The 25,208-nt window shown below is 40.5% G+C and overlaps 1 protein-coding gene across 6 annotated transcripts in view; it reads right to left on the bottom strand.

Annotated features, from left to right (window-relative positions):
• pdxdc1 (pyridoxal-dependent decarboxylase domain containing 1) overlaps positions 1–21,985 on the bottom strand; it is a 34,139-nt gene extending 12,154 nt beyond the window's left edge. The window contains exons 1-19 of one of the 6 annotated variants that reach the window (XM_029437386.1): positions 21,801–21,985; positions 21,232–21,235; positions 18,274–18,390; positions 17,948–18,016; positions 15,888–15,971; positions 15,504–15,653; positions 14,548–14,737; positions 13,933–14,001; positions 13,779–13,857; positions 13,566–13,650; positions 12,685–12,733; positions 9,809–9,910; positions 9,449–9,574; positions 9,189–9,239; positions 7,797–7,871; positions 5,345–5,405; positions 4,399–4,469; positions 3,304–3,409; positions 2,978–3,152 (exon numbers count right to left, since the gene is read on the bottom strand). In XM_029437386.1, the coding sequence (XP_029293246.1) occupies positions 2,978–3,152; positions 3,304–3,409; positions 4,399–4,469; positions 5,345–5,405; positions 7,797–7,871; positions 9,189–9,239; positions 9,449–9,574; positions 9,809–9,910; positions 12,685–12,733; positions 13,566–13,650; positions 13,779–13,857; positions 13,933–14,001; positions 14,548–14,737; positions 15,504–15,653; positions 15,888–15,971; positions 17,948–18,016; positions 18,274–18,350 (1,619 nt within the window). In that variant the 5' untranslated portion in view covers positions 18,351–18,390; positions 21,232–21,235; positions 21,801–21,985. Of the gene's footprint in view, positions 1–2,977; positions 3,153–3,303; positions 3,410–4,398; positions 4,470–5,344; positions 5,406–7,589; positions 7,620–7,796; positions 7,872–9,188; positions 9,240–9,448; positions 9,575–9,808; positions 9,911–12,684; positions 12,734–13,565; positions 13,651–13,778; positions 13,858–13,932; positions 14,002–14,547; positions 14,738–15,503; positions 15,654–15,887; positions 15,972–17,947; positions 18,017–18,273; positions 18,391–20,685; positions 20,688–21,231; positions 21,236–21,800 lie in introns of all 6 variants that reach the window. The other 5 variants (XM_029437391.1, XM_029437390.1, XM_029437388.1 and 2 more) reach the window with 5 other exon arrangements.
• Positions 21,986–25,208: the final 3,223 nt, after the last annotated feature.

The raw sequence follows: 25,208 nt of genomic DNA, 5'->3' as shown, positions 1-25,208 counted from the left end.
CTACAGAAGACCTACTTATCAGTGTAGTTCACTTATGTACCATCTTTTTTATCTGAGGAAATGCTCTGACATCTTCCAGTTGCCAAGCATCACATATAACCCCAACTCTATCCAGCTGCTGGTGTGTAATAATCCACTGGGTCACCTAACAAACATACATTTCACCAAATAATCAATAATAACTGGGCCATCCAACCATCTGCTGACCCACCACCTTATTCTCCTGGCTCAATTCACTACACTATATTTGACCTTACTTCAACCACTCCAACCCATGTATCTGAGGAGGGGCTCCAACTTGGATTCAAACCCTCATTCAGACTTGCACTGTGTTGGAAGTGTAAAAGAAATGTTTCTACGTTTGATTTTGTCAGATTGGCTTTTACAGAAAAGTGACAAGGACACTCTTGGCTCTTATCAGCTTCACATGCAAGGCAACTTGTTCAACTCATATACTACAGAAACGCACGTTGAATGGCCATTCACAAAGAATTATCCCAAATTTTGAAATCATTGATAGAAAAACAAGTACTTTGAGTATTTGTTTTGTAATGAGTTGCATTTGAGAAGTATTTGTTCCAATATTTTTACGTGTCTTTATAGAGCAGAATATTCTGGCTGCTGCATTGAGAATATTAAAGAACATCCATCCATCCATCCATCCATCGTCTACCGCTTATCCGGGATCGGGTCGTGGGGGCAGTAGCTCCAGTAAGGAACCCCAATCTTCCCTTCTCCGGGCCACATCCACCAGCTCCGACTGGGGGATCCTGAGGCGTTCCCAGGCCAGTGAGGAGATATAATCTCTCCACCGAGTCCTGGGTCTTCCCCGGGGTCTCCTCCCAGCTGGACGTGCCTGGAACACCTCCCTAGGGAGGCGCCCAGGTGGCATCCTTACTAGATGCCCGAACCACCTCAACTGGCTCCTTTCAACGTAAAGGAGCAGCGGCTCTACTCCGAGTCTCTCACGGATGGCTGAGCTTCTCACCCTATCTCTAAGGGAGACGCCAGCCACCCGTCTGAGAAAACCCATTTCGGCCGCTTGTACCCGTGATCTCGTTCTTTAGGTCATGACCCAGCCTTCATGACCATAGGTGAGGGTAGGAACGAAGATCGACCGGTATATTGAGAGCTTTGCCTTCTGGCTCAGCTCTCTTTTCGTCACAACGGTGCGGTAAAGTGACTGTAATACCGCCCCCGCTGCTCCGATTCTCCGGCCAATCTCTCGCTCCATTGTCCCCTCACTCGCGAACAAGACGCCGAGGTACTTGAACTCCTTCACTTGGGGTAATGGCTCATTCCCTACCCGGAGTAGACAATCCACCGGTTTCCTGCTGAGAGCCATGGCCTCAGATTTGGAGGTGCTGATCCTCATCCCAACCGCTGCACAATCGGCTGCGAACCGATCCAGTGACTGTTGAAGGTCACAGACCGATGATGCCATAAGGACCACATCATCTGCAAAGAGCAGCGATGAGATCCTCAGGTTACCGAACTGCAACCCCTCTCCTCCACGACTACGCCTCGATATCCTGTCCATGAAAATCACCAACAGGATTGGTGATAAAGCGCAGCCCTGGCGGAGGCCAACATTCACGGGAAACGAGTCCGACTTACTGCCGAGTATCCGGACACAACTCTCGCTTTGGGCATACAGGGATTGGATGGCCCTCAAAAGTGATCCCCTCACCCCATACTCCCGCAGCACCTCCCACAGTATCACCCGGGGGACCCGGTCATACGCCTTCTCCAGATCCACAAAACACATGTAGACCGGATGGGCGTACTCCCAGGCCCCCTCCAGGATCCTTGCAAGAGTAAAGAGTTGGTCTGTTGTTCCACGACCAGGACGGAATCCGCATTGTTCCTCTTCAATCAGAGGTTCGACTACCGGCCGAACCCTCCTTTCCAGTACCTTGGAGTAGACTTTACCAGGGAGGCTGAGAAGTGTGATACCCCTGTAGTTGGCACACACTCTCTGGTCCCCCTTTTTAAATAGGGGAACCACCACCCCGGTCTGCCAACCCCTAGGCACTGTCCCAGACTTCCACGCAATGTTGACGAGGCGTGTCAACCAAGACAGCCCCTCAACACCCAAAGCCTTCAGCATTTCTGGACGGATCTCATCAACCCCTGCGGCTTTGCCACTGTGGAGTTGTTTGACTACCTCAGTGACTTCCATCAGGGAAATTGACGATGATCCCCCATCAGCTTCCAGCTCTGCCTCAACCATAGAGGGCGTGTTAGTCGGATTCAGGAGTTCCTCAAAGTGCTCCTTCCAGCGGCCGATAACCTTCTCAGTTGAAGTCAGCAGGGTCCCACCCTTGCTGTACACAGCTTGGATGGTTCCTCGCTTCCCCCTCCTGAGGTGCCGGATGGTTTTCCAGAAGCACCTTGGTGCCGACCGAAAGTCCTTCTCCATAGCTTCTCCGAACTTCTCCCACACCCGCTGCTTTGCCTCTGACACGGCAGAAGCTGCCGCCCTTCTAGTCCTTCGATACCCTGCAACCGTTTCTGGAGTCCTCCCGGATAACATAACCCGGAAGGACTCCTTCAGTCGGACGGCTTCCCTGACCACCGGGGTCCACCACGGTGTTCGAGGGTTACCGCCCCTTGAGGCACCTAAGACCTTGAGACCACAGCTCATCACCGCAGCTTCAGCAATAGAGGTTTTGAACATCGCCCACTCAGGTTCAATGCCCCCAACCTCCACAGGGATGGCTGAAAAGCTCCGCCGGAGGTGTGAAAAAATTAAAGAACATGTAACCAAATATAAAGAAGTCAGAGTCCAGACACTCTATACAGAAAACAAAACAATACAAATCCCCTTTTCCTGTCTCTTATTGTGTATAACTGTAATGAAAGTGATGCACTTTTTGGGATTGTATCCACATGGTTGCACCTATTAAATTAGATAACAGCATCAGTTAGTTGATGTAATGTACATAGCAGGTCCTTAAAGCCTTTCCATTCTTACCGGACAGCACCAAGGCCCGGCCAGCTGAGCTCCTCTATGAATGTAAGTGAGGGTGAGTGTCGGTGGGTTTCTTCTCTGAAGTCCTGTCTGAGGCACATTGTGGTGCACATCACAGGCAGCAGCTCTGACAGCTTCCCCGCAAGGTGCTCAATGTTCTCCTGCTGGGTCCCCAGGACTAGAGAAGAGGGAGAAAGTCATTGTGTCATTTTAACCATTGCTGACAGTATTTAACTTTATTTTATTTTTTTATCTTGCGCGCGTGTGTGTGTGTGTGTGTGTGTGTCTGTGTGTCTGTGTGTCTGTGTGTGTGTGTGTGTGTGTGTTACCTGCAGCGGTCAGGAGGGGACTGAAGCGAACACATGTACCCTCATCTTCAAGCTCCACCACATCTACCCCACTGGTGGGAACCAACTGAACCAGCTGTTCACCCAGCTACACCCAGGAATCATTTAAAAAGGAATAGATGCATCAGCTGTGTGGTCGTTAAAAGTTAAGTGTTTAAAAACACTTAAAACTAAAGAGTCTGATTTATTTTGTGGAGAACAATTCAATTATGAAACTTATGAATCTCAGACCCGCCAAATTATTTTGAAACTAAACAAAAGTGCACACAGCCATGGCCATAGGCCAGGGGTCGGGAACCTATGGCTCTTTCGATGACGCGATATGGCTCGCAGACAATTTTGAGCTGACATTTTTTAACATGATTAACAAGTAATAAATAATTATACTGTATCATTTTAAAGTAAAACATGTAGCAGCGGCTTTTGTTTTAGTTCTCCCCTCTCCTTTCCTGCACTCTGTCTCTGACTGTAACTGTGTGCGCATGTGTGTGTGTGTGTGTCTGTCGCGAAACAGCTGAGGAGAAACTGCGCAAAGCAAGCAGTAGACCAGGGGTGTCAAACTTTGTCAAAGTTTGACTAAGAGTTCTAAATATAACTGTATAGTTATATAAATAAATCAGTGTAATAGACCCACATCATTTGGAATATGGGTGTAATACCTCAGTGGATATATATTTAAAACTGGATTATTTAATTATTTAACTTTTTTGGTGATTGGGACAGCAGGACTCATTTACACACTCAGCAGACAAAGCAACTTTAGCATTCATTTTGGAGTCATGTTTGTGTCCACCTGATAAACCGATATCCAATATTCACTTTAGTTTAGTTTATGGGGTATGGTCTCTACCAACTACACTGGGTTTTTCAGAAATTGTAAACGAGGTGAGTTTGCAGGCTGTGAAACCAAGAGGCCAAAAGAGGAACTGCAGGGTTGTTGATCATTCACTGTGGGATCATCACTTCCAATGACTTCATTCACATTAAACATAGTAATTATATTCTTATAAAAATAGCATAAAACTAGCATACGCGTAAAAAGTTACAGTACATGTTTAAGGAGGAAGAAAAACTCACCCATCTGTTGAAGGCATCAAGCACCTCTTTCTCCTCAGCACAGTAACCTTCCACTGAACCCCCACTGGATGCTATCAACATAGGGAAAAGGGAAAGTGAGAAAGCAACAATGTCTTTGGGAACAGTATGTGTAACAAAATGAAATAAGCTGAAAAGGTAAAAAAAAAAAAATTCTGCCCATTCAAGTGCATCTTATGGTCTTTCTAAGCAAAAGACTACATTGTACAGGAAGCCCACTCACACAGACCTTTAACTCTAACTGCCACGTACAACATGAAAGATCAGTGAGGACACTTCTACACAAAGCACAACATCTCATCAGTGAGGATAGAGGGCAATGCAGCAGGTGTGGGGGGAATGTCGCACCAACAGGTACAAGAAGATGATGACTGCTTAAGATCCGGACAGACACTGCTGAATCAACAGGACCACCAGAAACCACCAGGTAATGTGATGACAACAAAGCTGATGATGATCAGTGGACCTTAAAGCTAATAATATCTTATTAGTTTACTAATCCCTTTTAGTTCCAGTTCCAGTTTACATCCATGTCTGTACAAAATGGCATCATTTCATAATTTAATCATTCATCGGAAATTGTCAGAATTAGCATACAACTTCTCAAAACGTGTTTTGCGAGGTCACCGTGAACTTGACCTTTAACCAAATTCTAATCAGTTCATCCTTGAGTCCAAGTGGACATTTGTACCAAATTTGAAGAAATTCCATCAAGGTGTTCCTGAGATATCATGTTCTGAGACGCACAACCTAAAAAACCATAATGCCTTTGGCCACGGCTGTCGCGGATGGCTGACATGAAAATAAATAAGTTCCCCATAGATATCCTATCCTGTAGTATATTACTGTTCCATTACGCTTTCTGATTGACAAAGACTCTTTATCAAAATTGTCTTGGTCATGTTTGCCAGGTCCAAGGAGCTCTTACCAGCACTCATTCCCTGGGAAAACTTAAACAGCACAACAGGAGAGCTGACTTCATCCTCCACCTGTTGGACACACAAAGATACAGATCAGACATCTGAGACTCAGTGAGCGTTAATATCATACTAAACAAGTTCCTGCTGTATGACATGCAAAAACAATATCTTCAGTTGAAAGGGTGCAATGTAAACATTTAAGATTTGTCTTTATGTCCATGCCTACTGAAGCTATTGTATGTGATGTAACTGTATGTCACATACAGTTACATCACATACATACATACATTTCATTATGGAAGTGGTGCAGTGTTATGGAGCAGCCAAAATCAAAACCACGCTCTAGTTCAGAAGATTTGACTGACATACTTTTAACTACAAATGGATCAATATGTGGCATTGGGCATTTTAACTACTCCATTATCACTATAAAATATTTAAAAAGCAAGTCTATGAACCATGCAATTAGGTCACTGATGCAGGAAGTACCTGGACGTATCTGTGTGTTTGAGAACATCACGCAGGTTGGCGTCTCCTGTTTAGCATTACATTCTTTGTGTCCAATTGTGCTATGCCATTTAACCAGAATGATCTCAGTGAAGTTGCATGTGGTTCATTTCTTCCTTTTCTGAACCACTAAGACAGGAAATGAACCCATAGTGAAGCCCATTATTGATGACATCCATGGGAAAGGTTAAGGAAAGCATCATGCCTGGGTGGGGCTGAGATGAAGGCTAGTGTCCGGGGTGTTGATGTGAGGGTCATGAATAATTCACAAGCATGTGTGATGTTGTCAAGTTAGAAAACCAGAAAACTTAAGTGGAATGCGTGGTAGCTGGAAGGCCTTCAATGAGAGACTGTCCGAAAATGTGTGCCGAAGAATTTATCACATCGCACCTTTCTCTATGATGCATTATTTTCACCCACCTTTGGATGTGGATAGAGGACACATTGTGTGACCCAGTTCAATCAAAGCATAATGAGGGTTTCAGGTTTTTCTATTGGAGACAAACTGTTGGTGGGCTGAGGCAAATGCACCAGCTCCAAGGTTTTCTCCTCTCAGTTGTGGACCCCACAGACAAGAGGGTAGAGGCTAGTGATGTAATTCATAACTGGAATCAAGTATGCATCTCTTCTTAAACACACCAAAATCAAGACAGTCCCAATACAATTGAGGTTATTCTAAAACTAGATACTGATCTTTTACAGGTCATTTATCAGATGCTCTTATCCAGAGTGACTTACAGTGAACTAAGTACAGGGACAGTCTCCCTGGAGCAGCTCAGGGTTAAGTACCTTGCTCAGGGGCACAATGATGGCAGCCCTAGTACTGAACTCCCAACCTTCAAAACTAGTATACAGAAGCCTGCCATTTGATGCCATGGTCTAATGGATACAAAGAAATACACAACACTGGTAAGGATTAGCTGTACAAACAGAATTCAACCAACAGTACTACGTAGACAACAGAGAACAAGAGTCAGTATAGCCGCATTTAACATTATTTGAAGTCACATGCTGAAGGGACTATACAGTATATCCCAATAGACAAGAGTTCGAGGACATGGCTAAAGAAAAAAATATATAGACCGCTTTGCTTCACCTGCTGCCACCACATCCCAGATAAGCAGCTAAAAACAGATGGATGTGCTTGAATTAAATGGTCAAAGTGAGTAACTGTACAATATCTGTACAATGCAGCTTTTTTAACAACGCTAGCAGCCATGTTAACATGCTGATGTTAAGCAGGTATACGGTTTACCATGTTCAATATCGGTTTGGATATTTGGTAATAAACCAAAGTGTTGGAAATAATAACACCTGTGACCTGATGATGCTGCTCGATTGGTAGTATGGTAATTATTTAAACAATACCCAGCCCTAAAAACCAACAACCTCCTACTAAACCTCATCAAAACCAAGGAGCTGGATGTGGATTTTGGGAGGAAGCAGCAGGGGGGTTCACACCCCTGAGAATCGATGGGGTGGAGCCCCTTCAGGTACCTGGGAGTCCATGTTGAATCTTATATGTCCACACATTAGAAATTCAAAGTCTCTCTTCCTATAGACCTTCTACTCTCCTGCTGTGGAAAGCATCCTAACAGGGAGCATCACCAACTGGAATTTTGATTTGAATGAAAAGGAAGTAAAGAGACACAACAGCACAACACATTCATTAATTATTCATGACCCTTGTATTTCTTCCAAAGGCAACAAAACAAAATGAGTGTGGAGAGGCATTCTCTGAAGTACCTCATAGAACATGCCTGAGTGGTCCACATCCTAAATAATTAGGAAGAAGTGAACAGTCCATCAGCCAATTGAGACCCAAATACCGCTGAGCTAATGTGAGTGAAGGAAAATGGTCAGGAGTGACAGGAAGAAAGGAAGAGAAGGGAGGACAAAAGGGGAGGGGAAGGGGGGAGTGAGGGAGACAGGCAGAGGCTTGGTCCCACCTACAAAAGAGAGCATGAGAGAGCCCAGAACGTCTCGCAGTGAAGCCCCGGAGATGGGCGGGATCGGCGACACCACGCCCTGGAACCAAGGCAACCCACACTGACTATAACTACAGCTACACACACATACAGAAAAGATTCACACGTGGACCTGCAAGCTCATGTACACTCACACCTTACTACACAGTGGTACTTAAAACAGCAGCATCTTCAGTGAATGTGGCCATCTGTGATGGAACTGAGAGCCACTGTGAGTTTGAGTACCACTGTGTAATGATTCTGATCCTCAGCTCTCTGATTGTTCACTGCATAATGTATGACATGTTGTTCATGTATAATAGTACTAATCACTCTGCTGGGATGAAGTCACATCACATTACATCTCAGTGACTGTATGGACTGTGTTTAGTGAACAAGCCTTTGATAAGATCATATAATGAATGATTGTCTATTGGCCAAGCCGTGCCAAAATCTTATCAGAGCTTTGATTCTCTATCCCAACACATTCATTTCAGTGGAAATTTGGGTTTTTAATCATCTTGGACAGAAACTATGTGGATTCATGTAGGGATGGGTCTGGATTTTTTGGGCCAGATCATAGCTCAAGTTTTTCATATATGCTGCTCTTGAGTTAGCATTCTTAGAAAAGGTCTAAACAGAGACACAGGCCGCTAGTTTCATGGTGGTGTGGTGGAGCTGAAAAGGGAGGCTAATTAAAAACAATGAGCTGTGTGAGTTGTCCCTCTGTCCCTCTCACCACTGAGATTCATCAGCTTTCATACTCATTTTTATCTTTCCTCCAGCTGCTGACAGAAATGTGAGAACTGCAGAAATACGAGGACGTTTGTCTGCTTTATCTTCTTTACATGTCATTTCTTTAAGCAGTTATTTTCTTCTCATCAACAAATCCCTTGGCCAAACCAATAATTAATGTATCAAATTAACAAGAAAGATATATCTTCTTCTTCCTCTGTGCCATGGAGCTCCATTGTTGCCCACAAACTATTAACTCAAACAAATATTTGCTGACAAAAACAAAAAAATAGAATAAAAGGTAGCAGGAGATGTGTGATATTAAATCAGATATTATAAAAACCAGACATGGCAGAGCTGTGAATAGGTGACTGCAGCACTATGAAATATACAATAGAGCTCTTATTTACTGAGGCGTAATGCAAAGTCAAAGGTGCACAGCAATATTGCTTTTTGGATATTTTGTGGTGAGTTACACACAGTAACTGCACATATATATTTTTTTCAACCACTTCACTCACAGTGGGGTTTCTCTGACTTTGTACTGTCTTCCTGTCTCTTGTTCTCACAAAACACCTGTTCACCTTTTAATATGAGGGACATTATGTTATTATTTATGGCAGAACATTATGAGAACACCTACCGATGTTTTTATGGAGGCCATAGCTTTGAGCTTCTGCAGGAGTTGCTGGCTCTAGAGGGGAGAGAAAGAAAGGTGAAATGACAGACTTTCAAAATCTACCAAAGAAAATAATATGATTTTATTGCCTAACTGGTGTGCCACATTTTATTTCTTGGTTTAAATATTTTTAAAGGAATTTGTTGGGAAATACGCTTATATATTATACATTATGACAGACATAATGACAGTTAGTGCTTTAGGGGGAGTAAAGTGATGCTCACCAGTGCAGTGGCATGTCTGATCTTTTGGACAATTCCATTGTGACCGAGGTACTGCAGGGAGAGCCAGAGAGGCAGCGCTCGCAGCCTCGCCACCGGCTGGCTGGAGGTCAAACCTGCTGCCAGAGACTGAGACACAACATAGAGACACAGAGCATGGAGACCTTTAGAGAAAGACAATGAGCTGAACAGAACACAACTAATCGTGGGTAGTTCTATTAGTGACGGTTGAAGGAAAGGTTAAATCATTCTGAGATTGACTGGAAGCAGAAAATGACATTTCCTCAGCTAGGATCAGAACCAAGAGGACAACCAAAGACACGTGTCACTCTGTTGAATCAATTTGTATTTATATGAGCATACCATTGCTGGGTCTTCATGTCTGTAGAGGGTGACAGCTGTTACAGCAGGCAGTCCCAGCCACTGACCTGGTGTCAGAGTCATACTGTCACTTCTGGTGGCTGTCTGGAAGGGAAAGAACAATGCACACAGATAAACACACGGCACAAGGGAAAGTCAACATAAGATGGCATTTCCTGGGTGTCTGGCTTCTATAAGGAAAATGAGGTGAGCCAATAACACTGGCAGGGCTTGCTCAGAAGTTGGCATGTGTGAAAGGTGGAGACTCACATGCTCGCTTGTCTTTCTCTTACAACACAGCCATCTCTCTGTTTCAGGGTTTTAATAATCACATGGCCATTTGCACATTGAAAGAGTTTTTGGTCTCCGTTCCACTTGTCCATACAGGCAATGATCCTTCCCTAAAGCGATTTAAACTTAAGTACTGAAACTGCTCCGACTAAAATAATTAGTGACCTCAGACTAAACTCTGATACAAACAAGGTCTCAATTCTTATCCTACTAGACATGAGCGCAGCATTTGACATGATTGACCATGACATCCTAATTAATCGTCTTGAAAAACTGGTTGGTCTTTCTGACTGTGTATTAAACTGGTTCAGAACATATATCAAAGGGAGAAAGTATTTTGTCAGGGTTGATCATGTGTCAGAGAAGCATGATGCCCACTTTGGAGTTCCACAAGGAACTGCCTCGGTCCATAGACTCAGATCTAAGCTTTAAATCCCACATAAACAAGGTGACAAAAACATCATTCTTCCACCTTAGAAATATAGCTAAAATCAGACAATTTATAAATCAAAAGGATTCTGAAAAACTAATCCATGCTTTTATCTCAAGCCGACTCGATTACTGTAATGCATTCTTTACCGGCCTCCCAAAAACGACAACGGAGAGACTTCAGCTCATCCAAAACGCTGCAGCGAGGCTGCTGACTAGAACCAAGAGGAGAGACCACATCAGTCCAGTGTTAGCCGCTCTACACTGGCTTCCAGAACCTTTTAGAATTGACTTTAAGGTCCTCCTTGTATACAAAGCCCTAAACGGAACCGCACCAAGTTACACTGCCAACTCTCTAATAAGCTATGTGCCCCCAAGAACATTACGATCATCCACTACTGGTTTATTAAATGTTCCCAGAAACATCCAAAAAAAAAAATTGGGGATGCAGCCTTTTGTAATTATGAACCAAAGCTATGGAACACTTTACCTGCAGACATTAGGGAGGCAAGCTCACTCAATATCTTAAAAAGTAAGCTAAAAACATATCTCTTTAGTTTAGCATTTTAATAGTGATATTTTATATCTCTTTACTTTAGCCTTTTAATGGTGATATTTTATATCTCTTTACTTTAGCCTTTTAATGGTGATATTTTATATCTCTTTACTTTAGCCTTTTAATGGTGAATTGTTTAATGCTGCTACTCTATGCCACTTTAAACTAATTTAAATGATTTCATTCTGTACTGTTAATTTTAGCTATAACTGGTTTGACATTGAATGAAATTTATCAAAGTTACCTTTACGCAGAGTGTGTATTTTTGAAAAACCTGAGATCAAATAGACTGTGTTACCACGGGATAAATGTGTTTGAAAAAATATTATTGGAGAAAAACTGGCTTTAACCGATAGATTTAAGACTACCAGGAATGGGTAGCAAAGGGAGTAAACCAGTTGAAGGGCCACAGGGGCCCATTGTTGATCTCATGCTTTCAAAAAATGGCTCTGATAGTTTAAAACATTTACAAGAATGGTGTGATGAATGTGGTTTCCCGGCAGGAAAGGTCGTTAAGTACGGCACAGATGCGGGAACTAGGCATGACCTCCAATGTTATTTTATACTATATTAATTCTGCAATTTTAATTCTGCTATTTTATACTATTTGAATTCTGCTATTTTATACTATTTGAATTCTGCTATTTCTATACAAATATTAATGCTACTTCACACTCATTTACATCAACACTGTGATTATTGTACTGTAAATGCTCTTATTCTGTCTAATCTTGTACTAATTGTTATGTTTTTGCTGTGAAGCACTTTGGGCTGCAATTCTTGTATGAAAGGTGCTATACAAATAAAGCTTATTATTATTATTATTATTATTAAGTAATGGAGGTCAACAAATACAGCCTTAGTTTGTATAAAAAATACATCCCAAAGTTTGACCAAAGCTCGTAATTAAGAGTTAGTCAAATCAAAGTTAGTCGTAATAGCACCGAATTCACGCTTCATGTAACTGTCCCTTTGCCACAGTTACTGTTTGTGGAAGCACAAAGAGGGAATTTCAAGCATTGTAACTTTGGAAGATCCACACATTTGTCTAACACATACTAAAGAATCCTCATATTAGCTTCAGCTGAACTTTAGAATGCATTTTCACACAGAACAAGGACTGTGGATTTTGTTCCTCATCCCTTTTGTTTTGGGTTTGTGAGGGAGTTAACATCGACAGACTACAGTAGGCTGCGAAGGGATAAAGTTACTAAGCAACCGGCAGCTGGTACTGGCTAAATAAAATGCGACAGAAACTTCTTAAAAACCAAACTGCCAATATGCTCATTGGCAGTCATTATTACGTTATTTTCTGTATATCAGTGGTTTCATTTAAAAAAGACACATTATGACCCATTTCTCAAATTAAAATATATAAATAGAAGATGTTTGTAGAGGAGATCTCTGTGACACTCCAAGCCGCTTTGTTTGTTTCCCATTTACAGAACCAAGACTGTGTATGAACACCGGATTTATTTTCAGCACACACAAAACGGACAGCTGGCGGACTGTGAGGAGATATTGGCTGAATCAGACTAAAAGTGTATTGGACTAGAATCGCTGACTGCACTAAGAGGATGCGAGCATTTTAACATTAGATTACCATGATAGCAGAGGAGACCTGACTCAGTGCCAGGGTTGCCAGGTTGACCCTGAAGAACAAAACAGAACACCATAATAAAAGTTAACATTACAATTGTTATTGTGTTCACATGACATTGGTGGTATGAATGATGAATGAATGCAACATCTTTACTACTTTTCTACTGTGTGCCATGCGGTTGCACATGGACTATATTAAGGGAAAAACAAAAAGAGAAGTCTCTTTCAGAAACTCTGTAGCTAACAGAATCAAGAAAAGGAGTGCACAGAGGAACACAATAAACGTGTTCATGGGATATGTGCATAAGTTACACTGACAACACTGGTGTGAAGAATGATATTTACGGTTGCGTGAACATTGTGGGAGTATTTCAATGAATTTGGTGAATTATTAATCCATTTATAAACTGAGGAATCTCTATGTATGTGGGTATGTCCTTGGCATATCTCGAGAATTGTTCATCTGATCTACTTCACACTTGGTGGGTATTTTGCTGGGGGCCCAATAAACAAGCAACCAGCACTTTGTGCAGAAGCGGATGGCGGGGCTTCAGGGCTCTGCAGACTGAGTCGTGCATTTCATCCGCAGCAGGCCTTTCCAGGCCAAAGCTCATTGACTGCAGTTCACTTATGCTGCTGGATGCTGGATATACTAACATTACAACTGAACTCTTCGACCCAATGAAGGCAGTGTCAACTGTGAAGTTGTTTGGATGAGCGGTTCTCGAGAATGCTCGGGCAGTAATACCAGCCCAGCATTCTGCCAGGTCCACAATCGTGCAGCATATGTTTAAAAAATACTTTATTTTAATTTAAATGTTACAAATCAGGTGCATACATCATTGAGATCATGTATTGAAGAGAGTAAAATAATTGACCCACCCCTCCACATGGAGCCACATGCTGTACTGGTCACACAGGTCTTTCAGACGAGCCAGTTTGTCTGTATGTCCTGCCCCAGGGGTACCTGGGGGAAATGAGCAATTGATTTGCTTTTAAATGAATTTCAAATACAATATTCAACTCCTGTCATGTACCACCTGTGTAGATAGTAAAAAGAACATAACAGTGTTTGAACTGTGATTTTCCTTTCACCTGCGTTAGCAATCAACAGCAGAGGAAGCTTCCCAGCTTCTATGTCCTCTTTGATGAGTTTGTCCAACAGGGCAACATCCTGAAAGTGACAAACAGGACATGAGTCAAAACTAATTATTTTTAACTATTTGAAAATGTGTTTTCATTCTCCTACCATTTGATGCTGGGATCCAAAGATGGTATTGCATGGGACTGTGCACAGACTCGAGAGAGGCAGGCCGAGCTAATGAAAAAAGTATCGTATTACGTATGAATTGGATAAAATACAATATGCCCATTTCTAGCTACGATATAATACCTTGAAAAATATCGATATATATATATATATAGCACTTAAAAATGAGAAATGTGACAATACAGGTCTATATATTTGTTATATTAATTAAAAATAATAAATACTTTTTAATTTAAATGTCTGATAGAGCCCAGTAATAAAATTGTCAAATGCTACTTTAGCTGCTTTTTCTTAGTTGATAACTGAATGTATTAAATGGGCCTATGATATCATCTCATATCAATTGCAGGTCCCTGAATTAAATCAAATAAAAAATTGGAAAGCCTGTGATTTAAACCCCTAGTTTTAGAATTTGTATATACTCGCATGTATTTAGAAATTATTTTTTGAATATTGTAGAATTTGAATATTTCAAAGTGTTAGTATAGGATTGGTCTACAAAAAAAATTACACACACGCGCACACACACACACACACACACACACACACACACACACACACACACACACACACACACACACACACACACACTACCTGGCTGCACAGATGCTGGCCCAGGCCGGGCCTTCCAGAGGCACTCTGGTAGATGACTGGCTGTTTGGAGCTGAGGACTGCATAGCCCTCTGAGGCATATTCTTCATAACGGGCATTAATGACCAGCCTACTCACTTTGACTAGGCCGTCCCTGTCATCCTCGTGGAAGTAGGCTGAACCGTTCTCATAGCTGAGGGACAGATTAGATTGGTACTGAAGTACTGAAAGCAGAAAGTAACATTAACCAAGCCGTACCAATATGTTGACTCGCTCAAAGCTATTACAAAGACAACAAATGGGAAAACTACAAAATCTGTAATTCAGCATTGTGTATTACGGATTACTTTTCTAATATTTAAAAGACACAAATGTGAATGAGACCTAGATTTATTACACTGGCCAAAATATATGATATGAGTTTTGGATGGGACAACTTTACTTTTATTATGTGGTATTGTATGATTGTAGTGCCTGCACCTATAAAAAGGAATATCCTTGTCTTCACTAGAACTGTGAAAATTGTGACAAAACCAATATTATCTATATATATATCAATATATCTACTAATATATACTTGTGTATGTGTACACACATCTCGCAAATTTATATTATTATGTATTTTTCCGAAATGATTTCCGATAAACTATCGGCCGATAATATGAAGCCAAATTGCTTTCATTGACTTAACAAGCAGCAGCTACACACTCCAATACAGTAGGTGGCGACATGCAACTTTAAAGTTGGTTTGCAATCCGTCAAAAAAACTGAAAAAGAAGATCAAACATGTTGTTGCCGGTGTGGAAGTTTTTCAGTTTCAGAGCATGACAACTCGATCGCAAATAGGAATACAAGTATTTTTTTCTTATGGGTATTGGCCATGAGAAGCAGGTAATGGAAACTGAAAAAAGCATCTGTGTGTGTGTGTGTGTGTGTGTGTGTGTGTGTGTGAGGCCTACCTGAACAGTCTGCAGAGCCACAATGTGGTGTCAGACAGGATCCGAGTGGTCAGCTTCCGCAGTCGCTCTCTGTCCAACACAGAGATGTAAGCTGCCAGGCTGTGACCCAGCAAGGCTATGTGACCCTGTTCCCCCACATTCTGCATCCTACTGGAAACATCAAAGAGCAGCTTTATCATACACCTTATACTGAGGGCTGTCTATTTCTTCTATTCCTTACTTATTTCCACGGAGGAGTATCTGTTCTTTGGTTTCACTACAACTACATTAGCTTTAGTTGTAACAGTTCTCCTCCCAGTGTTTCTTTCCTTCCTTAAACCAATTTTGGACAACACTGACAGTACTATCCTTATGATATTTTTCTCACCGATTAGTTCTACTTACTGTTGGCTTGGCTTGTCTTCTTCCTCCTCCTCATCATGAATGAGGTTGTGAACTAGGTGCAGTACAGTAGCAACATCCTGACCACTGCACAGGAGACACAAAGGAACAAGGGATAAGATCCAGCTCCTTTTTTAAAAACAAAACATCAAACTCTACCGACACCCACAATGTCCACACAAACCTGTCCTCCCTCACTAAATGTACTTATCCAAGAAAGCAGACTGGCACATATGAGGCACAATGAGCTTCAAGCTGCCAAGAGAGACATACAATTCTCCATTGGCTCCAATGTTAACTGCCACAAAGATTTGATGTATTTCCCACATTTGTGACACTATGAACAAATATTTCCTCACAGTGTGTCCAGCAGAGCTTGCTCTCATTAACTGTGAAACATCCTTTAAATGATGAGCAGGAGATTACGTTCTGTTTACATCTGGTACAAACCCTGTTTGGTTTGTACGCTCTGCATTTGCACGTGCACACACAAACACATGGACAATTCAATACACATCCCTGCTAACACTTTCATGTTATCCCACTGAGACAGAGGAAGAGTCTGATAAAAGATGTTATTGTGTTGACTTATGGAAATTAAAGGATCATGGAAGTACATGCTAAATTGCTGGAATGCCCCTTAAAATGTCATGAAATAACAAACAAAAAACAAAGACACCCAATGTAACACATAAGATGAGGGAAACTAAACAATACAGTATTTCCCCATATAGAGGCCAATATGTGACGTGAACGAATGGAGTGCATTTGACTGCAGTAATTAAGCTGAACAACTAAATGGATTGGGTAGGGACCCTTATGATACTTCATAGTACTTCAAAGTCAAGTATTTATCTTGACAGTTTGAATCAGGATTTAATGGATTCCTTTGTCTGGTTCACTCGAGTCAGGGTTTTGACATGAACTCTGCTTCCTTTATGAGATACTGCTGAGCTCCCTGTTGTTCTCATATTGGACCAAAAAAAGGGAGAAAATCCATCCAGACACTCATAAAAATGCAGCGGCACGTGTATTGACAAGAACAAGGAAACGGGATCATATTACTCCTGTATTAGCTGCTCTGCACTGGCTCCCGGTAAAATACAGAATAGAATTTAAAATCCTTCTCCTGACTTACAAATCAATTAATGGTCAGGCTCCAGCATATCTTAAAGATCTCATAGTACCTTATAAACCAACTAGAGCATTACGCTCCCAGACTGCAGGGTTACTTGTAGTTCCTAGAGTCTCTAAGAGTACAATGGGAGCCAGAGCCTTCAGCTATCAAGCTCCTCTCCAGTGGAACCAGCTTCCAGTTTGTGTTCGGGAGGCAGACACCCTCTCCACATTTAAGAGTAGGCTAAAGACTTTCCTTTTTTATAAAGCTTATAGATAGGGCTGGCTCAGGATTGCCCTGGATCAGCCCCTAGTTATGCTGCTATAGGCTTAGACTTAGGACACCTCCCTGCTCTCTTCCTTCTCTTCCTCTCTCTTCCTCTCTCCTCCCCTTCCCCTCCCTCTCTATTCTTCTCCCTCTCTATCTGTATGCATTTATGTAAATGTATGTTACTAACTCATCATTTGGGGTATCATCCCCGGAGTGTCTGTCTCTCATGTGGCAGGTTGCCACTGATAAAGTTTACGTCAGGATCAGGAATCGTGGCTGCGTCTGCTGCCCTGGTCCTGCTGGACACCGGGAAGCCTTATTGACATTTTCCTGGATTCATCCATACTTTCTCTTTTTTCAACACAACATAATTTCTGTCAAATGTTGTATTTGTACTATTCCATTTTTCCCCCTTTAATTTTGGGGTTTCTTTTAGGAAGTTTTTCCTTGTGCGATGCGAGGGTCTAAGGACAGAGGGTGTCGTAACTTGTACAGTCTGTAAAGCACACTGAGACAAATGTATAATTTGTGATATTGGGCTATATAAATAAATTTGATAAAACTGCAAAACAAGAAATGGATCGTGTGTGTGTGTGTGTGTGTGTGTGTGTGTGTGTGTGTGTGTGTGTGTGTGTGTGTGTGTGTGTGTGTGTGTGTGTGTGTGTGTGTGTCTTACTCTCCATGCAGGGGTCCAGGGATGCTGGCTCTGCTGAAGCGCCACTTCTCTGGTCCTGCCTCCGGCTCTCTGAACAAATGCATAGCACAAAAACACAGAGATCTCAAGATGCTCTAATTTGGTAACATATACTGTAGTGTTGCATTCATGTGTTCATCGGTTAGAAATTCAACTCAAGATGGACATAAAGTGTTTTGCTGGTTTGCTTTTGGTGGTATCTCAAAGTTGTATGTCCCTAAACTTAGAGAGGGTTAGTGTTTCCTTTGCTAACTTCGTAGCATCATCAGAGTTATCGATAGTATAAATACAATAATCTCTAATCTTACCTCTGTCCGTCCCCCAGGATTCTCATGGCTTCACTCAGATTCTTGCCCACTTGAGCAAACGTGGAGTCCACCATCATCTAAAGTGTGTGTGTGTGTGTGTGTGTGTGTGTGTGTGTGCTGGGAGCAAGTTAAAGAGAATATTAGAAGAAACATTTTAAAATCAGTACTTACAAATGCTGAAACACAAGTTTGTGTTTGTGTGTTTTACAGAATGTACAAGTGTACATGCATACATACATTTAGACACACTGATGTTGTATTCACAGCATACATTCACATGTAAAAATGTGTCCCATGTTGTAAAAATGTTAAAGTTTGTATGCAGGTCAATAAGCAGCAGCAGACCAAAGTTAAGCGGCAGCTTCCCATCTCAACAGGCTGTCTGTATCAACACTTACAGGAAACCTGTGATACACAACCATTAAAGGGCCTCACATTTTTTCCAGACCTGAAATGAACACACTGAATTAGTCTTTTGTGTTGCATTTGTGTTGGGGACACCATGAGAGGAGGAAAACAGCAACACACTACTTGATGTCCGAAAGACTCGAAATAATCTGAAAATACCAGTTCAAAGCAAGTATATTCTCTGTTCATACAAAAGATAATTGTATTTTATCTATTGCGTTTAATTGTTGTTTCTTTATCTAGATATACCTTGTTCATCCTACACAACACTAGCACAGAGCGTGGACGTGGGCAGTTTATCTGAGACCTGGCTCCATCGTGTCATCCCTGACCGCATGCTCCGCGCTGACGAGCGCAAGACTCAGGTGCTACTCAGGTGCTACTCAGGTGCTACTCAGGTGCTACTCAGGTGCTACTCAGGTGCTACTCAGGTGCTACGCGGGGACTCTAGGTTTGTATTGGTGATGCTTGGTGCTGAAAACAGTCAAGTTGTTGAGAAATAATTGTCAAATGTTTATGTTAAATATGACAGTCATATAATTTGCCCAGTTTCTGTTTTTCTGTTGCTGCTTGTTAAATTCCTCCTGATCAAAATAAATACACTACAGGAATGCGCTACTGATTTTTGTTTTGTTTTCTTGTGTAGCAAAAAAGCGACAATCACTGCATTTGGTTGTGCAACCCTGTTGTTGACAGCTTGAACCTCAATACTGTCAGATGAAGTGGAGAATTTTTTTTGGTCATTTTAACGTCAAACAGAAATGTGAGGGTAAAATCTGAGTTTATACTGTTAAAAATGTTTGAAAAATATAACTAATGATAACTAGACAGGTGGCAAACATTATTTAAGCTCCAGCAAAAACTGTAAGTCTAGGAAACATATTGTATAACCCATGGCCAAAGGAACATGTGACATTGTTTTAAGTGAAAGTGTTTATGTGGAGGAATCGCCATGTTGACACCATAGAACTGAATAAATGGCGCTTGAAAATGAATGTTTATTGTTGAATCTGGTCACACCTTGTCAGGCAACAGGAGGAAAGGGGGCTGGATAATAGCTGGAAACTGGATTCCAGCACTTCTGAGTGGCTGGGACTATAAACTACAGTATTAGCATGGCTGCAGACTCTCAGTTTAAGCGATCTAATTTGACTTGGTAGAACGAAGTATTTGCTTTGTGCATCTTTTGGTTGGTAATAAAAAATAATTCACAATTACAAACCTCAACTCAGGAATACAGTAGAACGTTTAAATAGGTGTGGACACTTCATTTGCACACTGTGTGTTTACTTTGGACAACTGCTGCGCAGATACCAAAGACACCATTTTATAAAATCATTATCTACTGTATCTTCTACCTGACGGGTTGATCTGCAGAGAGATGCTTAAAGCATAATCTTAAAATATCTCATTTTATTACAGTATCCACTAATTCCTGAATTTCATTCCAGCTCTCTGCTGTCAACTGTGAACTTTGTTAGGTTTTATCAACAGCGAGCTGGGAGGAAGTTTGGAGATTTGACGGTACTAAAATAAAAATCTGGAAGTATTATGCAAAACTTTCTGATTAAAGTGATGACAGTTTAAAGATTATTCTGTAAACTGCTAAAATAAAATTAATGAATACAGGTAATTTACAAATACATTTAAATACATACAATATTTTGCTTTATGTTTAGGAAATTGTGATATTTAAGTGTTTGAATAACAAAGGGCAACTTTGTTCAGTTGATATTGTTATATGAAGTATAGATATTGTTTTATGGTTGTAAAGGCTACATTATAGTAAAGTGATGTCATTTTCTTAAGCAATTGTTCTAGCTGATATATTATTTGCCTTTACCTACTTAGTGATGATTATTTATCAAAAACCTCATTCTGTAAATATTTTGTAAAAGCACCAGACAAACCCTACAATATCATGGCAATATCAATAGAGCTATTTGGTAATAAAATATGTTGATATTTGAATTTCTCCATATCGCACAGCCCTACATTATACACTGCTCAATGCAATGTGCAAATGAGCACTTTTAAGACATCACTCAGAAATATTTTGCTGGACATTTTTAATTTATCCTATCTAGTATATATTTATTTATTTAGGTGGTGATGGCCTCGTGGTCTAGTGGAACGGCTTCCAAATACAACACCAGATGGATGTGAGTTCAATACCAGAGCTGTCACCATTGTGCCCCTGAGCAAGGTACTTAACCCTGAGCTGCTCCAGGGAGACTGTCCCTGTAGTTAGTTCACTGTGAGTCTCTCTGGATAAGAGCATCTGATAAATGACCTGTACTGTAATAATTGTATTACAGTTTTAATATAATTTTTTTTATTACAATAGCAATTACTTAAATTCAACATATAAATATTAAACAATTATTAATATATCTAATACAAAATATTAATAAATAAAACAGTTAATTGTTAGTATATATATATATATATATATATATATATATATATATATATATATATATATATATATATAGTGTATACAATTTATTTCATAACTAATTTATTAGTTTTGTTATGTTACTTGTTTACTGTGCATTTACTTTTGGTCTATTTATACTATTATTATTATTATTATTATTATTATTAATAATAATAATAATAATAATAATAATAATAATAATAATAATAATGATATTAGTAGTAGTAGCAGTAGTAGTAGTAGTAGTAGTAGTGTTATTGTTACTACAAGTATTGTAGTGCAGTACCCTGTTAGACCAACAAGAAAAGGCACTAAGTTCTAAACAAGTTATCAGGTACCCCACATTATAAGTGGTACATGCAAGGGCATGTTTGTGACAGCAGGGTCAGAGCAGCTAACGCTCGGCGGCTGTCGCCTGGCACAACGGCAAAGTCAGCAGCAGACACACACACACACACACACACACACACACACACACACACACACACACACACACACACACACACACAAGTGATGGTGAGGAAACGAGAGCAGCTACACAAAAATACACATTTCATGGAGCTTCATCCCAGCCAACTGGTGATACCAGAGAACAGCAGGAAGCAGTGTGTTCGCTGCCTGTCACAGAGCTGACACAGACGCTAGCTAGCAGCTTCACACAGCTCACCGAGCTCCTTACCTTCACTGCACTCAGCTGACAGCTCTGCTGCGGAGAGGAAGGGACGCACACAGTCTGTGGCAAAGACACGTTACGGTGTCTTCGGGAAAGCGTGCTGAAATGTTGAATTCGACACGTATTTACTGCTCCGACCTATTTCTGTATTCCGCAGACTGAACCGGACGGTTTACTTCCTGAATTGCCGACGTGCGTTCCACGCTGGCAGCGCTGACGTCACGCTCTGCTATTAAGTGGCGGCCAGTCAGGTGGTAGTTGATGACGACGAAGGATTAATTATTAATTTATATGCCAGCAACACAACATGCACATATCCTACTGTATATTTTCAAAGTGGTTGGAGACTAGGAAACAATGCGTTCCCTGTGGTGATTGGCTTTTTGAGAGTAGGGTTAGTTTAATCAGAGCTCAACAACCAACCAGGCACAGCCAACTCCCTCAGAGCTCCAGACGATTAAGGAAGCAAAGGCTCCATATTCATCATGTGGTAGTTAACCTTTATGTTGTGTTTGTGGTCCTAGAGACCCTCGGACCTCTTTCACTGCTAAAAATCACAGGCATTGTTTTATCATCTTTTCCTCATGTCATGAAAAATTACAAAACTGATTTTGACTGATTAGAAAAAAGCTCAGGAAGAACAACTGAGGAGAGATCCCACGGACAGACGTGCAGTATATGCAGTATGCACAGAAGAAACAACATAATCAAAGTACAATATAGACAATCCATATGACAAAATGATACATAATATGTGAAAATATATGAAAAAGATGGATGCAGGTCGACATGTTTCAGAAGACCTCTACAGAAATGTCACATTACATCTGTGTGTGCTCTCAGAAACCACTGCTGTAAAACCTGGTTAAATACAATGGATTTCCCTCTGCTATACATCTGTGTTTGGTGTTGACAGGACCTCTCAGGAGTCTAACTGACCTCAAACATAAGTAATGTCACTCTGTAGGATGACACGCTGCTGATTTCTTTGTGAATGAAAAAAGGAATATTATATTGGAGATATACAGAGGTACTGGAAGGCCAGGGTTTGGCCGCCCTTTTTGACCATTTCAGTCAGGGAATATAACTCAGTTCAATTTATTCAAGTGCTATTCTACTTAACTTGAGTATTTCCATTTATGCTTTATGATATGTCTACTCCAATAAAATTCAGAGGATATTTGACATCTTTCAGTCACTTGCTCTTTACATATTCAGATTTTACATACAAAGATATGGCAAGCTTCTGAAATATGATGCATTTTTAAAGTTTAAACTGCCCAACAGTATGTGGAATAGTTGAAATTAGAACCACCTCAACCACAGTTAATTTATATTACTTTACATGAAGTCATCTGTAATAATAATATGAAACAATCAAATTGCTCAATTTTCTGCATTATACTACATTACATTACAGTTCATTTAGCTGACGCTTTTGTCCAAAGCGACGTACAAAAAGTGCAAACAATCATGGAGATACAACTCCGAACAGCAAGAATCTTGTAAGTACAATAGCTTCAAATAGGTACAATCGTATAAGTGAACACTGTCTTCAAATAGCCAGTTTGAAGTGCAACATAAGTGCAACATACATAAACAATAGAATACAAATTCAACTATTAGCTATAAATAAGCCAAACCAATGCAACATACAAAGTATGTACAAAAGTACAAACTTTACTTTGGATACTACTTCATTTTGACAATAATATGTATTTTTACTTAAGTGACATTTTCAATGCAGATCTGTTGCTTGTAATGGAGTATTTTTATAATGCAATATTGCTTCTCTCACTTGATACTTCCTCCACCACTGTCCACGCCATCAGTCACATCTATTATAATCTCCTTTTAAAGGAACAGACTGTGACAGTAGTAGATGTCTGCCTCTACAGTAAAACAGTAAAGACACCTGAAAGTACCGCCAGTTAAATTTAAACCCTTCAAATGTGTGAATACAGATGTAGGAGCTGCACAGACCTGAATGACTTCATTAATTTCTCTGCAGTCTCCTTTTTAAAGTATACTGGCTTAGTTATGGATGACTTGTTCCTTTTTAAATGACTTTTCAGAGTGATTTGATTGAGTTCACCAGAGCAACTGTATCCACATTTCAAAGAAAAGCCACTACACAAACATTAATCTGCCTGTCTGAGAGCTGGTCCCAACCCAAACACAAAGTCATAAATGTGCTCAAACATGGCAAGTGTCCCAGCTCAGCAGGTGACTCTGGACAAACAAGTCAGTCAATGATCCACTGGATACTGCTGCTGTATCATATAATATGTTGTGAGATGTTGCAAGAACATCCTTTTATATTGCAGGACAGCTTTAAAAGTTGTAATCCTGAAAAAATGTTAAATGTTTATTGTAGATTTTGAGACTAAAGATAAGAATGAGTCTCCTAATTTAGGTGTGTATAGCTTTGGTCTGTAACAACCAAAACTGTACAAATAATAGTGCTGCAAATGTGATACAATCATATTACAAAAACCAAACTGCACAGTTGGATGCAGTTCACTTGTTGATCAAATCAAATCAAATCAAATTTATTTGTATAGCCCAATATCACAAATTACACATTTGTCTCAGTGTACTTTACAGACTGTACAGGTTACGACACCCTCTGTCCTTAGACCCTCGCATTGCACAAGGAAAAACTTCCTAAAAGAAACCCCAAAATTAAAGGGGGAAGCCAGAAGGTTCTCTGCAAGGTTTGGCCATTAAAGCCTGTCAGCTGCAGAGCGTGAAACAAGAGAGGCAGAAATAAATATATGAAGTGGCACTGCTGTGAATGCCTTCTCCTCATGAGCATTGGTGATGGAGTAGTTGGCAAAAAAGTCCCAGCTTGCTGCTCACGTGGGTGGTCATGTATCCATTTCAACAAGAGGAATGCTCTTCCTATAGCAGCAGGAAAGCTTTGAACGCTGATAGATGTTGCTGTTTGAGAACTGGATTCATCAGCATCAGAGATTTCTAGCATCTCCTAAAACTGAACTGATATGCAACTCCACCCAATCCAATCCATAGGAGGGTTTCTGGAAAGCAGTGATACAAAGTAACTAACATTTACTCAAATAGCCTACTGTACTTACATATAATGTTGAGGTACTTATACTTTACTTGAGTACTTCCATTTTATGCTACTTAACACTTCTGCTTCATTGCATTTCAGCTGGAAATATTGTACTTTTTACTCCACTACATTTTTATGACAGCTATTTAGATTAAGATGTTGCATATAAAACAGTACACATACAATTCATTTGAGATCAAATTAAATAGATCCTATACTTAAAAGTTGTACTACTACAATGTAAAAATACTCTATTACAAGTAAACATCCTGCATTGAATATGCTACTTAAGTAAAAGTCCACATGTACAAATTCCTAAAAATATTACATTCTTA

Source organism: Cottoperca gobio, chromosome 8, assembly GCF_900634415.1.
Source record: "Cottoperca gobio chromosome 8, fCotGob3.1, whole genome shotgun sequence".
NCBI classification, from domain to species: Eukaryota; Metazoa; Chordata; class Actinopteri; order Perciformes; family Bovichtidae; genus Cottoperca; species Cottoperca gobio.
The sequence above is the reverse complement of the archived record's forward strand: the minus strand, read 5'-3'. Positions and strand labels throughout refer to the sequence as shown.